The sequence below is a fragment of the Filicampus tigris genome, chromosome 7, assembly GCF_054856515.1.
Source record: "Filicampus tigris isolate MCC_2025a chromosome 7, RoL_Ftig_1.0, whole genome shotgun sequence".
Lineage (NCBI taxonomy): Eukaryota > Metazoa > Chordata > Actinopteri > Syngnathiformes > Syngnathidae > Filicampus > Filicampus tigris.
In genome coordinates, this window is record NC_141223.1 from 9,123,874 (window position 1) to 9,139,672 (window position 15,799).

Sequence of the window (15,799 nt, forward strand, 5' to 3'; positions counted from 1 at the left end):
AATGTGCACTAATGCTGTGGATGCATGCAATTCGATATTTGAAGCAGTCTCCGGGGGGCAAGTGGGAGGGCTGATGATGTTCTGGCTGCTGTCACATGCTGCACAGCAACAATAATATTTGGAGAGTTACAAGTGGCTGCGGTCTGCAGCACCAACCGAGATGCATGAACTCTCTTATGCGCACACCTCCGGCTGACAGAGGTCATCGGTGTGCATGCTTCGAGATTTAGTGCACGAAATAATGGCAAAAGAGCAAAGCGAATGGAAATTGTAGGGATTTTTTTTTTTAAAAGAGAGCGCTACTGTGCAATAAATTGCATGCAAACGTAACTAATAGGACTTAAAAGGGGTGACTTGCAAGAAGTGGAGCAGCTATGGCGACACTTATTACTTCCACTTTGATCATTTGCGTTAAAGTGGTTCTTTATGTGACATTTACACACGGCATGGAAGCTGACTTCTGCAAACCTTTACGAGTGGACCCCCTTGCGCATGGAAAGCATTTACAGATGAATGAAAAACATGTTACTTTTAGGATCAATGCGTTCAAACAGGAATTTTACCTCCACCTCCAGCCGGATTCTAATTTTCTCGGACCGGGTAGTGTAAACCCATTCGAGCCCAACACATCAGCTGCAGACCTCAGGAAATGCTTCTATTCCGGTAACGTCAACTCACAGCCGGACTCGTTTGCTGCGCTAAGCTTGTGTAAAGGTCTCAACGGGGGGTTTTATGAGAACGGCATGGAATATTTCATCAGCCTCGCAAGAGGTGAGGATGGAGCAGCCGAGGCTGGGGACTTTTCATCCAAGACGCATGTCATCCACCGCCGGAGAAGCTCTGCACCCTTGGTCGGCAACTTCACCAGCAAGTGTGGAGTGACACCTGACTCTAAATTCAGCACGTCCCTGGAAAAATACAAGTATATGAGTGAAATGGAGATTGGAGGCTCTTCCGAAACTGTGTTGGAAAGACTGGGGAGGTCCAAAAGATTTACCTCCATCCCCAGGTTTGTGGAGGTGCTGGTGGTGGCAGATCCATCCATGGATTCATTTCACGGGGATGAGCTGAAGCATTACCTGCTGACACTCATGTCAGTGGCTGCCAAGCTTTACAAGCACCCCAGCATCTTAAACTCGATCAATATAGTGGTTGTGGGCTTTGTGGTGCTCAAGGAAGATGACAGGGGGCCAAAGGTTTCCAGTAATGCTGCCCTAACTCTGCGCAATTTCTGCTCTTGGCAGAAGAAGTTAAATAAACACAGTGACAAGCATCCCGAGTACTGGGACACTGCAATTCTCTTCACCAAACAGGTAAGATTGAGCAGAATGTGTGCAGCTGGTATGCATCACTCTGCTGGTGCAATCTGCGATCATTTAATGATTCACTATAGAATACCCGGAGTATGCAGATTGCATTGCTGAAAATGTGTTCATTTCATTAAAAATCAGCCTTCATCGCAGAAACAAGTACAGTATCTCACTTTTGTGTCTCGTAAAAAAATCTATTTCACATATGTCACCTTTAATGTGATGATGTTTTGGGTGACTTCATTTATATTGCAATCTTTTTGCATACATGCGTGCAGATTAAACACCTGTCATAGAAACCAACACTGCCCTATGCTTATTTTTGACGGTGTGAATTAATTGAACAAAATCTCGCTATTTGCCTCAAAGATGGGTTAACCAATATTGGTGCCAGACCACAGAGCAAGCAAAGAGACCCTTTAAGAATGTTATTATGTCACATAGGAAAGCAAGAAACGAGGACCAACCCAAATCTTCCTGCTTTGGGGCAGAAACAGAGACCAATATGTCACTGTGCCTCTCTTTTATACCATACCTGTGCTCAGGGGCGTCACTAGGTTTTACGAATAGAGGGGGCTCAGCCCCCAGGAGATGTACAGGATGTGAACCAAAATAAAAATAAGATATTACTTGAGAACATTTTAGGGGGGTGTCAGCCCCCCAAAATAGGCGATGCCACTGCCTATGCTAAAACTACTACAATAAACTGGAACTGGAACTTGGTTTGTGATATTTAAAACAATAACCATGAAAGTACCACGCAAAAGAAATTGGATTCTCTCTGCCATTTGTTGTTTCATAGCAATGTCATAAAATGCATCTTTCACTACAATGTTGTTCAGTAGAGAGGAGATGGGGAACTGTTTAGCCAAGCGATAAAAAAAAAAAAGTAAATAATGCGTGTGCATTTCACAAACAAATAAAGCGAATGAACATAAAGAGAAAAGGATGTAAGTGAAAAACACAACTGAGGCTAAAATAAAATCCATTGTAGATGCTTCTCCTTAAGCACCCTAAATCAAGTAAGCTACAAGTTCATTCAGGCATCTGCCAGTTCATTTAATTCCTTAAACGATCCCACACAACATCGGTCCAACCCAGTGGTTAACCACAAATGAGCAAAAGACAAATTTGAGTTCACCCAAAACTTCTGATGCAGTCAGAAAAAGGAAAACTGCCCAACCCTACTTACTAGAAATAACAAAATACATTCCTGGCTGATTATCCTATCGTTGACTATAGGCTATAATTACTGCACACGGCTGTATGTGGGCTAAGTGTATGTATTCTTTTCTAATGCCTTGCTAAGCAAGAGTCAATCTTGTTTGAGCCCATACATCAACACACAGCAAGTTGAGAACAACGACAGAGCATGTGCCTTGTATTAGCGTCTGTCAACGTCATGGCTCAGATATGCAAAACATATCGTGAGTAATGTTCTGATGCCTTCTTCCAGCAAATCTTTTCCTAATGAACTGTTGCCAACCAGGATCTTTGTGGGGCCACGACCTGTGATACGCTGGGGATGGCTGATGTCGGGACCATGTGTGACCCCAAGAGGAGTTGTTCTGTCATTGAAGATGATGGCCTGCCGTCAGCGTTTACAACGGCCCATGAACTTGGTGAGATGCAAAGTTGCTCACGGCAGTTACTGTTTGGATCAATAAACCCCGATCCGTGGTTCCATCACAACTATGCGAAACGGTTGTCAATAGCCATGTTAGCGATGCAAATTGTGGGATTGCCTAGCAGTACAACAGTATGACTCACTAATGAACTACGCAATGACAAAAACTGACATGGTGCAGTGGTGACAGAGGATGAGTCTTTCAAAAAGGGTCACCCTAAACTAGTGATCTGTAAGAAATGGTGATAAAAAAGTGGGGATTCATCAATGTTTTGTGAACCTTTATAATGGCAATACATAACATAAAACACTGGGAATACTTGGTGGAAAAGACAAATACATATAGTAGTACGTCGTCATTTAATATTCATTTCTGCACTCAAAGCGGAAATCAACCAAAACACATTTTTTTCAAGAATATGTTCCCAATAGGCCCAATAGTTGAAACACGGCATTCTGATTTATATTGCGTTTGCGTAATATGAGTTAAGCAGCAAAATCCACTGCTTTTTAGCCATCTCAGGGGGCGGCCATTTTGTCACTTCTGTCAACTGAAAATGACATCACAACTACTCAGGGTACGACCAATCACGGCTCGGCTTCAGAAAACTGGTGAGCTGTCGTTGGTCATTTCCTGAGCCGTGAGCAGTTGTGATGTCATTTTCAGTCGACAGAAGTGACAAAATGGCCGCCCTCGGAGATGGCTAAAAATAGGTGGATTAACTCTCATTCCACAAATGCAATATTTATCAGAATGCCTTGTTTCAACTAGTGGGCTTGCATAGAATATATTCTTGAAAAAAAATATGTTTGGGTTGAGTTCCACTTTAACTTTGAAATTACAAAAAAGAGATACCCCACTCTAGTTCTCAGCGGCTAAATTATAAGGTTAGTTGTAACTGTGTCCAAAACCAGCCAATACCTCCCCTGGAGAGACATTGTATTACATTCCTCTCATATATGTAATGTAATAAGTAGTCATAAACAATTTGGCTGAACATGTTTGTCTTCTAATTGATCACACTGAAACCACAATTTCTTTTTCTTTTGGAAGGTTCTTCATGTTCATATTAAGTGAAAGAAATAGTTTCCTTGGAAACTGAATTCCCCTGTCAGGCTTGGTTAAGCACATGGATGTATGCCATGCTTTATATTCCCATGCATACTTGCATTCCTGCTTACTATGACATCAGCTTCAAATCAGTCCAATTTTAGTCTGCTATGCCTTCTCAATACACAATGAATAGATGTCTGGCGAAGCCTTTAGAAAAATATTTTCATATGCGTCAGTGTTGAGTCTAAAAGCCAACGCAACAGTACATTGTGTGCCGAATTACAGATTATCTTGTTTTCGATAAACTGAACATGGAAATACTTCAACTAACATGCGATGTCCTTAATGTGATGATATTCATCTTGTCTTCTTATTCGTTAAGTAGTTAGCTATGTGATGTTCTTTTTTTTTCGTCTTCCCTTCCCACGCTATCCTCGTAGGTCATGTCTTCAACATGCCCCATGACAATGTGAAGGCATGTGAGGAGGTCTTTGGGAAACTAAAAGACAACCACATGATGTCCCCAACTCTAATTCAGATCGACAGGAGTCGTCCCTGGTCTGTGTGCAGTGCAGCCATCATTACTGAATTTCTGGATCGAGGTCATGGTTAGTGAACCCTTCCTGTGTATGCTTCTTGATTTAGAAGGACTCGAGATTCCGTCCAGGTGTTATGCTGTCAGCTGGTTATGATCTATTTATATATATTTAAAAACACAGTCAGTGGCTACAATGGGTCAACTGAACGTGTCAACTTAAACTACAACCACTCAGGCAAAATGTAAAGGAAACAATGTCATGAAACACAGAAGAAAAATCAGTAATCGTTGATTCATTAAAAAGCTTCAAGGTGACTAATGGTGTAGTGGTTCTTTCGCTTGACTTCTGTGTCGACAGCGTGGGTTCAATTCCCACTCAGTAATCTTGTGAACATGAGTGTAAATGGTTGTCTGACTGTATGCAGTGTGTGACTGGTGACCACTTCAAGGAGTAGTCCGCTTTTCCCTCAAAGTCAACTGGGATAACTTTGAAATCGACGCAACCCTTGAACAGGATATGCGGTATGGGAAAAGTATGGATAAATAAAAAACGACATAGTTTCAATTACATTTTCAAAATCTACACAGTACATTTAATACAGTACATTTTACCAAAAAAAAGACTACATTTGGTCCCAGGAAACAAGGTAGAATTTGAGAGTGAAATATTCAGCATAAAATTTACTCTGAGAAATTTATGATGAATATTTTACTCTCAAATTTTACTTTGTTTACCGGGACCAAATATAGTCTTTTTAGATTCAAATGTACTCTCTGAAATTGACTGTGTAGTTGACCCAATATCGCAGATCAGCAGAATAGCTTGAATTGTTTTCCTTGCGGTATCACATGGTCTGACAGAATTCACACAGAGAAAAAGTTGGCAGAGGCCAGTTTTAATGGAAAATGAGGTGACGATGGTGTTAGTAGGAATGGCATACCAGAATTCAGAATGTTGGGTTTGACGTCTCACCAATCTATCGGATGCATAGTATAAATCTAATTTTATCATCTAATGACATGTGTGACTCAACTGCTGCAAACATTGCCCGTGTGGGACTTGCTACAGACTTTACAATCTTGCTCAATGCACACCTATCCAAATATTCACACTATAAATGACACTTTTTTATTTCCTTGTCAGGACAAAACGAGAGAGGAGACCATTGCAAAATAATACTAATTAAAATAATAAGATGTTAAGTTGAAAAACCTAACCTACTGTACTGGACTCCTGGAATGCAAATTTCAGAACGGGAAGATAAGATAGACACATGTCCCTTTTAAGACAGATATGGTCTCCATGTGTTTTTTCAGTAAGTTGGTAGTAAATGTAATGTGAAAGCCATCCTTCATGATTAAGCTAGAGAGAAATATCAGATAGTCTGCAACTCCTCTTTGTTTTCAGGGCTTCACACAAAGATGCCCAACTGCATTTGGATTTGACTTTAGTAGCTTCCTAAAAAACTCACTGAACTCACTGATCAACATTAGGAATCAATTGCAGCTAAATATCTAGGTATTTGTTTTAAAAGTCCTACGCTGTGAATGCCGTAGACTAGAGTTAATTGGCTCATTTTAACAGTGCTCCTTTCAACTTGTTCTGGTGGGCGTCGCCGCAGCGCGTCGGTCTTTTCCACCTAAGCCATAGGTGTCAAACTCGTATCCCCAAGGGTCGCTTTCCTGCATGATTTCCATCTCTCCTTGCTGCAACATACCTGATTCAAATTATCAGCTCATCAACAAATTCTGAAGGAGCCTGATACTATCTCACCTCTGAACATGCCCAAATCATTTAAATCTGATCTCTGTAACTTGACCTTGACTAGACACCCTTCGACCACATAACGCCCATGACACTTTCCTCCACCCTTTCCAACCTACTTAGATCCGTTTTTTTCAGGGCTAGGGTGTCTCTGGACTTTTGACCCTGAATATTTAAAAGTCTAATCTTCATTCCTCTCATTTCCAGTGCATGCCTCCACTTTTCTAAGTGTTTGTCCACCTGCTCCCTGCTTTCCCAGGTGATCGCAATGACATCTGCGAACATCATGGTCCATGGGGATTTCAGTCTAACTGCATCTGTCAGCCTATCTATTCTTATGCGAACAGGAAGGGGCTCAGAGCTGATCCCCGGTGCAGTCGCACCTCCGCCCCGAACTCCTCGGTCACACCTCATCACCGTCATACAGCTGTTACACATCTTCTGACGTATTCTAACATATTTCTCTGCCACTCCAGACTTCCTCGCGCAGTGCACCGGTCCTCGCTTGGTATCATTTCATAGGCTCACTGGCTGAAAGCATTAAACCCCATTATCCGAGAAAGTAAAAATTCATAGCAGATACTGTTACTATCACACTGAGAAGAATATTTCTATTTATTAGTCATTTGTCTTTTCCTATGCAGCCTATTTCTAACAAGTTGGTCCACGTGTAAACTCTTGTAGCTGACTGTAAATGGATTCTGTGTGTCTATGACAATAAAACATGATGATTTATGACGTCCTCTTGACCTCCATAATATTTGTATAGTGAGCAAGCTGTCATGAAGTTTAGCATGACATGAGTCATTTGCACTTGCTTTAAGATTATTAGTGAAGATCTCATAGGGTGCTATACTGCACAATTTATGTCCAACACTAACTCTTGTGACTTGTGATTTACTGGTGATCAAGCCAGCGTATTTGCCTACCTTTTCGTCCAAAGTCAGCTTTTGATATGTTCCATTTCTCCACAGCCCCGAACAGGACAAATGGTTATACGAATGCATGGATTAATGTTTTTTCGTGTCAATATACTGTAAGGGCACGAAGAACTTGAAACTGATTGTTTTTCCGGCTGGTTTTTTTTTTTGTTTTTGTTTTTTTGCAGGAGACTGTTTGCTGGATCAGCCCCAGAGGCAGCTGTCTCTCCCAGATAACCTGCCCGGCTCAAGTTACAATCTTCATAGTCAGTGTGAACTGGCTTTTGGGGATGGCTCCAAGCCTTGCCCCTACATGCAGCCCTGCTCCAAACTGTGGTGCACCGGGAAGGCCCGTGGACAGCTGGTCTGTCAAACCAGACACTTTCCCTGGGCAGATGGCACCAGCTGTGGCACTGGCAGAGTGTGTTACCAAGGGGCCTGCACTGAGAAGAACACTACCATGCACATCAAGGTGTTGTATACTGTTCAAAAAAAGTTTTAAGAAAAGTTTCATCCTGAATATTCACAAAAATAAGCACATATTTAGCAGAAGCTTGCTATTTTAACACTTTTTAAAATGTATTTATTTTTTATAAATACCTCTCCTAAACTGATATATGTATTTTGGGATGGGGGTTGTTATTGTTTTTCTGCCACATGGTGGTATGGTGTAAAGCATCCAAAATTTTAACTGCCCTGCAATTAACCAAAAGTGACAGTTCAAGTTCTGCGTTTCTACCAAACACAAATGTTGTGTTTCAGGTTAATTTATATAGTCTTTCGACTATCATCTATCCGGTTTATACTATAGGTTAGTCTCCCATGTGGTTGCACTATGACATGTGACCACTCCATCACACTTTTCTGCTCATCCTCATTGACCGATCCAATTACACAAAACTTTGACACATGGTCACACATCATCATTTCAATCAATCCGTTTGGGGCCTTGGGCATACCACAAAGGTTTTGGGAGCCCAGCCAATAAGGATATCACAAATTCTTAGATGACGGGTAGCAAAGGGTGGCCATCACATTTAAAGTAGAAGTCAACCCAAACATATATTTTCTAGAATATGTTCTATGCAGGCCCACTAGTTGAAACAAGGCATTCTGACTAATATTGCCTTTGTGGAATATGGGAAATCCACACGTTTTTAGCCATCTCAGGGGGTGGCCATTTTGTCATTTCTGTCGACTGAAAATGACTTTGAAGTTGCTCAGGGCTCAGGTAACGACCAATCACAGCTCACCTGTTTTCTGAAGCTGAGGCATGGTTGGTCGTTATGTGAGCGATGTGACGTCTCGTTCAGTCAACTCTACTGGTCTATCTATTTGGAGTTGTGGTAACTATTTTTTTCTATTTGTCCCAGGTGGATGGTAGATGGGGGAAGTGGGGCTCATTTGGAGATTGTTCCAGAACTTGTGGTGGAGGTGTCCAGTTGGCCAGGAGAGAGTGTAACAACCCAGTCCCTGAGAATGGAGGCAAATACTGCTATGGCCTTCGAATTAAGTATCGCTCGTGCAACCTCAACTTGTGTCTTGATACAGGTACAAAGCTCTGTCTGTACATTCACACTTTTATCATAGGACCTTGGATTCTACATCATAAATTCTCAAAGGATTTCAATTATAATCTTGAAACTGTTTTTTTTTTTTTTTTTTGCACCTTTAGTTAAGAGTTTCCGGGAAGAGCAGTGTGAGGCATTCAATGGCATAAACCTGAACATGAACCGATTGGGCTCGTCTGTGGTGTGGGTTCCTAAATATTCTGGCATTTCCCCCAAGGACAAATGCAAGCTCATCTGTCGTGCCAATGGGACTGGTTACTTCTATGTCCTTGCGCCAAAGGTATATAGTTTTCCCATCATTTTTAATATCAATGAAAAAGTGAAAAACAATAAGAGTCAGTGATTAGGAACAACAGACAACTCATAAAGTGGCGCGTTATTTAAAGGTCTAACACTGCTCAGAAATGCATCTGTCATGTAGTCCATTTCAGTCTTTTAATGTATGAATAATATAAATACATAAATAGGACTTCAAGATAACCTTTTGCACCTTTTCCACGCTAAAAAGTTACAGCTTCATTCTACATTCTACTTATTTTAATAGGTGGTGTCTTTGTAATTGTTCAAGGATTGGTTGCTGTTGCAGGTTGGGTGTTGCACCATAGACAACAACTATCTCTAGAAATAGAATTTAATGTATAAAGTTTAGCTTTAGTTTTGTTTAGCGTCTTCTATTTTTTTTTTTTTTTTGTTGCTTTGTCAATGAATCAATATCCGTACCCTACAGGTTGTGGATGGGACGCCCTGTTCACCGGACTCCACTGCTGTATGCGTTCAGGGGAGATGCATCAAAGCAGGCTGCGATGGGAAACTTGACTCCAAGAAGAAATTTGACAAATGCAGTGTGTGTGGCGGTGACAACCAGGGCTGTAAGAAGGTCTCCGGAATGTTCACAAAACCCATGTATGTCGTTTGTATGTGATTTGTCAGCAAACTATGTCTAAACGAGAGAGACACAAAAAACAACAGAGCTACTTTTAAGCATAACTAGAAGCCTAAACATTATTGTTACAGTGCATACATTATTGTTTGAAGGTGTTGTACACCCTCAGAAAAAAAGTCATTATACCTTGAATGGTATAATGACTTGGCTGTCAGGGTGATAGTACAATGATCAAATGTTCTGCTTTAACAACTTGGGAAATGATAAATGACACATTTACACAAAGTCTTGGTTATCATCTGGATCTGCTATCTGAAAACACACAAGAATGTTTTTGGTTTATTTATTTCTCACAATTTACAACGGTTTCATTTGCCTCAATAATCGATTTCAGCTATTGTTCGGTCAAAATCCACAAAGGGAAATATATTGACAACACACTTAAAACCTATTGGTACAACTAAAAAAAAAATGATTTGGACTGGGCCATGCAAATGATGCTATAAGACCAAGGCTAATACACTTTCAGTTACAATGATGTCCAGGAGTGGCGTTAGGGCGTTGTGATGAGAAGAGCGGCTACTTTTTAGCAAGTAGCCCAGAGTCTGAAGAGAAAGGAGAACAAAAAAGGAGCGGACAAAGGAATATGTAGTTACTTGTGTCATAATCAGACTTGTCAATCAGTATAGTAGATTCATTTATCAGGCAAATGCAGGCGACGCATTGCTAATCTGCTAATTTATGCTAACACTGCAGCTATGCGTACATTAAGATTTATGATAGAGCTTCTGGTTAGTTCCCGACGGGCTACGGCTATCATCCAGCTTAGTTGCCAAGTCTTGTGTAGAGAAACTCTGTGTGGGTTTTTGATGTGAATTAGTGACACTGTTTTCTAACAGTGGAACGCAAGCATTTTTTTAAATTTACTTGTTTGCTTAATTTTACGCTTGATGGGTGGGCAAACACTCCAGAGACCCAAGAGTTTGTGTATAAACAATTAAAAACTCAATATCCTTTTGTTTTTGTTTTTTTTTCTTTTTAATTCATCTAATTATGCTTTCTTCAATATGTTTTTACTTCAACTCACCTGGAATGAATTTAACATGTTTACATCTTTGCTCTTTTACAGTCACGGCTATAACTTTGTGGTGACGCTGCCTGTTGGCGCATCAAATATTGACATCCGCCAACGGGGCTACCGAGGAATCGTCAGTGACGAAAACTACCTAGCAGTTAAGAACAAGCATGGGAAGTACCTGCTGAATGGCAACTACGTGGTGTCAGCTGCGGAGCGTGACCTAATGGTGAAGGGCAGCCTGTTGCGCTACAGTGGCACTTCAACGTCTGTGGAGATTCTCCAGTCCACAAGGCCGCTGCAAGAGGCGCTGACAGTGGAAGTGCTTTCTGTAGGGAAGATGACCCCTCCCAGGGTGCGCTACTCCTACTATCTTGCCAAAGAGAGTAAAGAGGAAAAGACCTTGCGGAAAGAGGAGAAGAACCATGCGTCACACAATAGCATCTTATTGAATGGTAACAAAGTAGAAGCCAAAAAAAAGGGGATGGCGAAGCAGCCAGTAAAGCACTGGGTGACCGGAAACTGGGATGCGTGCACAGTGACTTGTGGTAGCGGCCTGCAGAAGAGGCTGGTCCTGTGTCAGAACACGGATGGGAGTCCGGCCTTCGGCTGTCACAGTGCCGACAGGCCTGTTGCTATGAGAGCCTGTGGAGATCCATGTCCCATGTGGGATGTCGGGGCCTGGTCTCACTGTTCTAAATCCTGCGGCAGGGGATTTAAACGGCGGCCAGTGCGCTGCGTGACTGAGAATGGTCTTAATCTGCCTAGAGACCACTGTTCCGGAAGGAGGAAGCCTCAGGAGCTGGACCTCTGCTATCTGAGACTGTGTTGAGGCTGATTCAAATGGCATTAGACACATGCTACGTCATTATCACGGTTATAACTCAGTGGTTTTTGTTGCTTGAAAATACACTCAAATGCCGCGTGACTGCAGCTGAAGGGTGTGAGACCAACAAAAACAAAGTCACTGACGACGGAGATGGTCTTCCTCAGACCTTCTGTTTATACGAGAGAAACACGTTTTGCTCTCCTCAACTGTCTAACCAACTGAGTCGGGTTGGACTTTATCTAAGTCTACCTCTTCCGGGACATGTGAAATATGCCTCTGCATTCACAAGTGATGCCTGGCATACATGAGAGGATGTCTCGAGAGCAGAAAGCAATCCAAGTTAAGGCTAACCGATAATATTTAGAGAGTCTGCTTGAACCCTGTGCTGTTATTCGTAACGCAATGAGTGTTAGCAGTAAAATGGCTTTTATTCTCCCCTCATTTTAGCGAAGAAACTGGTGTAAATGTGAAAGACAGTACTGTATTGGAAATATTTTACTGAAATGTATGTTTTTTGTTTCAGTGCTGTTGGCTGCTGCACAATTATCTTGGGCTGGAGTTACACTGTTGGTTTAACTGTCCAATTCTGATTTTGTGTCGATATCAGATTCTTTTAACTGGCTATTACATTTATTTTCAAATCACTCATATCCAATATCACCGTTTATATTTACTGAAGACTTGCAACAACCCAAAATACATGCAAACAGACTCCCCTTAGATAAATGTAGGTTACCTATGCATTGTTTTCCTTTTCCTTAAAGCTCCACACATCACTAATGTGTCATAGGCCATATCGTCGTTGTCCTGTGAAAAACACTTATGTCCAATTTTGGAATAAAAAAAAAAATATATTACATTAATGCGATGTCCGTAACGCGGAAACACCATTTACATAAAAATAAGAAAATTGAAAAAATGGACATGTGTTTTTCACAGGACGGCGACGATATGTAATGCTCCCTAATTTTGCTCAAGTTTTAATTTTCCTTGGGCATTTTTAAAATTGTTGTTTTGTGTAGAGGCTTGTATATACAGTACTTCCCCAATTGGTTTAATTCAGTGACATCAGCCTCACATTGACAGGATACTGTTTGTACCATCTGTCTGTTGACAGTGCAGTCACATTGGCAGATGTTTTTATTCATATGAGATTTTTATCTAATTTCATATCATTTTTTTCTCTCCATGTGCTGTGATGAATATCTTAAGTGGACCTTATAGCAGGGAAGAACATTTTCACCTGAACCATGTATTGAAAAAGACTGCCTTTCATTGTAAAATAAAACAAATCTGCAGGCACAAAGTGATGAGAACAAAGTAATTCTAATTTTCTTGCAATCAATCACATTATTTGTATCATTAGATTAAAAGAAAAGATGAAGAGTTGAAAAATGTGTAGTTAGAGGCAAAATGTAACATTAGTTGCAAAAGGGCCAGCGGTGCATTTGGACTGTTTGCATATGGTAGTCTGTGTTCATTCAGAAATGAGCTTGCTGACACTAAGCTGTTTGTTCTGTGCCACCAAAACGATATGACCTTGGTGATCTTAATCTGGGTCTCGGTATTCTGAGGGTGGAACAAGAACCACCACAGACCCAACAGAATCAACTTGAAGGTATGCTTTTCAAGTTGCAATGCAGTCTAGTGTTCACATAAAAAGCTACTGTACTTCATATACATCCTTGTTATTAGCTGAGCGATTAATCATTTCTTAACATATGGCAGTTTATAAGGAAATATAGATATTGGAATTTTTAAAAAATGATTTATAATATAGTATTTGCAGCATAAATGACTATTGTTATTTTGTTTTGAATTTCAATTCATCCATTACCAATTGATTAATCCAAATCAAAACAAGAGGCAAAAGCATTCACATTAACTCCATCGCTGTGGGTAAATTGCTTACTGGCTGCTATCTACTCTGCAACTTCTGCATGGCTGCTTCAGCGTCTCCAGCACACACACACACACACACACCCACACACACCCACACACACACACACACACACACACACACACAAAAAGGATCTTTAGATAGGCAAAGCATGTTGATGTTACTTAGTTGTAAAAGCCTGCTGTATATACATGCAGAAAATGCAAAGCCATGTTGATGCATAGATTTGAAGGGAACATGAACCAAAAACCACACTCAGTCCCCATAAGATAAACTATTACCTTGTGGGCCATATTGCATATTGCATTCCAGTCGTCATTTTGTGGTTATTTTCGGACTGTTTACATTTTGTTGGGGATATAGGTGCTCATATCATATGATCTGTTAAAATCCTTTACTGTATCTCCATGACTTGTATCAATCGCACAGACATTTATTTTAGAAGGTTAAAAGAGCCCATTTTCACCTCTGTTGTGTTCAGTTTCAGGGAGAGGAAACATATCATATCGTCTAAAAGACGGCAATGTACAGTTTGTTTCTCCTTACCCGATGTACTAAAGATATTATTTCTGTTATTTTGTATTGTATACTATGTATACATGTATTTAGATGTATAAAATAAACTATAAATAAATAATTATACTGTATATATGAAGCAACGGCATTTGATGCACATTATTTCGAGGTGCCCATATTCAGTACCGTCTACATTTTGTTCTTCACTCATACGCACATACGCACACTCACGCACATAACATACAGTACAGCTTATGCAAACTAAAAACTGTGCAGTATATAATAGTAAAGTATACAAGATGTGCCATAATACCCAGTCTTCACCAATTACGTGAATGAGACAATCACTAGCGCCTGTTCAAGTGAGGCATGACTGCTGATGAAAAAAGATTCATTCATCCATTTAAAAATTATGTTTTGTCAAGGAACCTTGTCCGAGCCGCACTATGGAAACACACCATGCAGAGCTGGCACAAAACCCTAGTGCATTTTTCATAGGTATTCGGTCTAGACACTGTCGTTTTGGCAGAAAAAATAGGTGTGGTTTGCTTTTATATTTAATATTCCAGTAAACTAAACTGGGATTAGTGGAATTAGTTGGAGAAAGGCATGTTATCAAAAAAGGACTATAAGAAAGTATTAAAAAGCAAACATGAACTAATCCAAGTTGTGCTTGACACAAAACACCTAGGATGACCATGGTCTGGATGACTAAGAATTATAATAGTGTATAATTTAAAAACAATACAATATTGGATTTTTTTTTATAGACTTACTACTGTAGAACACCTTTTCAGTTATGTGAAAATGTTTAATCATCACCATACAATATTAAATATACCTTCTAAAATAATGGTCTGAGTCATATTTGGACAAAAACATTTTTTTAAATAATAATAATAATAATAATACACGGTATTATTATTATTATTATTATTATTATTATTATTATCATCATCATTATTTATGATGCACTTTACATCAACCTAGTGAACTCATAGTGCAACTGTGTTACAATAAAAAAGAGGAAACTAGGAACTAAGGTGTACCAAGGAAGCTTGGCGATATTCAAAGAAACGATGCTAAAACGGTGTCCACAAAGAAGAAATGTAATAAAAAGGCTTTCTAAAAAGGTGTGTTTTCAAGCTTTTTTTTTTAAATGCATTTACAGTCTGTGGTGCCCTTGGTGCCCTTAATAGTCCAGGAGAGTATTCCACAGATTGGGAGCGGTGGAGTAGAAAGTGTGGTTGCCCATTGTTCGAAGCCTAGTCCTTATAGGCTGAAGAAGGTTGGCCTGTTCAGAGTGGAGGTGGTGTGTGAGGAAATGGGGGATGAGGTGGAGGGGGGTGCCGTGCCATTGAGGCACTGGTGGGACAACAACACGCATTTAAATTCAATCCTTTGTTAAACACGAAGCCAATGGAAAAATTTGAGGATGGGTGTGATGTTGTGGTACTTCCGCACTCTCATAGGGATCCTGGCATAACTACTCTGTATATACCGCAGCTGGTGAATGTATTTGTTGGGTATCTCGATGAGAAGCGCATTGCGGTAATCCAGTCTGGAGGAGACAAAGATGTGGACAAGCCTTTCTGAATCATAGAGAGTGAGTTCAGAGCAGAATTTTGTAATGTTTCAGAGGTGAAAGCAGGAGGTCTTACAGAAGTATTTGATGTGTAGTTCAAAAGTCAGGTAAGGGTCCATTTTGATACCAAGGTTAGTGACTGGAAATGAGAGATGACTGTCACGGCTGGGAAAAGTGATGCTGGCGATGGAGGATGACTGGATCTAGTGTTGGGTGCCAATGAGAT

At 40.4% G+C, this 15,799-nt stretch overlaps 1 protein-coding gene across 1 annotated transcript; it reads left to right on the forward strand.

Annotated features, from left to right (window-relative positions):
- Positions 1–154: 154 nt before the first annotated feature.
- Positions 155–14,084, forward strand: LOC147144691 (A disintegrin and metalloproteinase with thrombospondin motifs 15-like). The gene is made up of 8 exons (XM_086035439.1): positions 155–1,313; positions 2,800–2,932; positions 4,432–4,599; positions 7,403–7,686; positions 8,588–8,765; positions 8,890–9,065; positions 9,513–9,688; positions 10,798–14,084. The coding sequence occupies exons 1-8, from the start codon at positions 375–377 to the stop codon at positions 11,573–11,575; spliced, it is 2,832 nt and encodes a 943-aa protein (XP_085891565.1). The 5' UTR covers positions 155–374; the 3' UTR covers positions 11,576–14,084.
- Positions 14,085–15,799: the final 1,715 nt, after the last annotated feature.

Bases quoted from the DNA above. Each gene is read 5' to 3' on its own strand.
- LOC147144691 (XM_086035439.1), top strand. From the start codon at position 375: ATGGCGACACTTATTACTTCCACTTTGATCATTTGCGTTAAAGTGGTT. The intron at 8,766-8,889 runs GTACAAAGCTCT...TTGCACCTTTAG, and splicing joins CAACTTGTGTCTTGATACAG to TTAAGAGTTTCCGGGAAGAG. The intron at 9,689-10,797 runs GTATGTCGTTTG...GCTCTTTTACAG, and splicing joins GGAATGTTCACAAAACCCAT to TCACGGCTATAACTTTGTGG.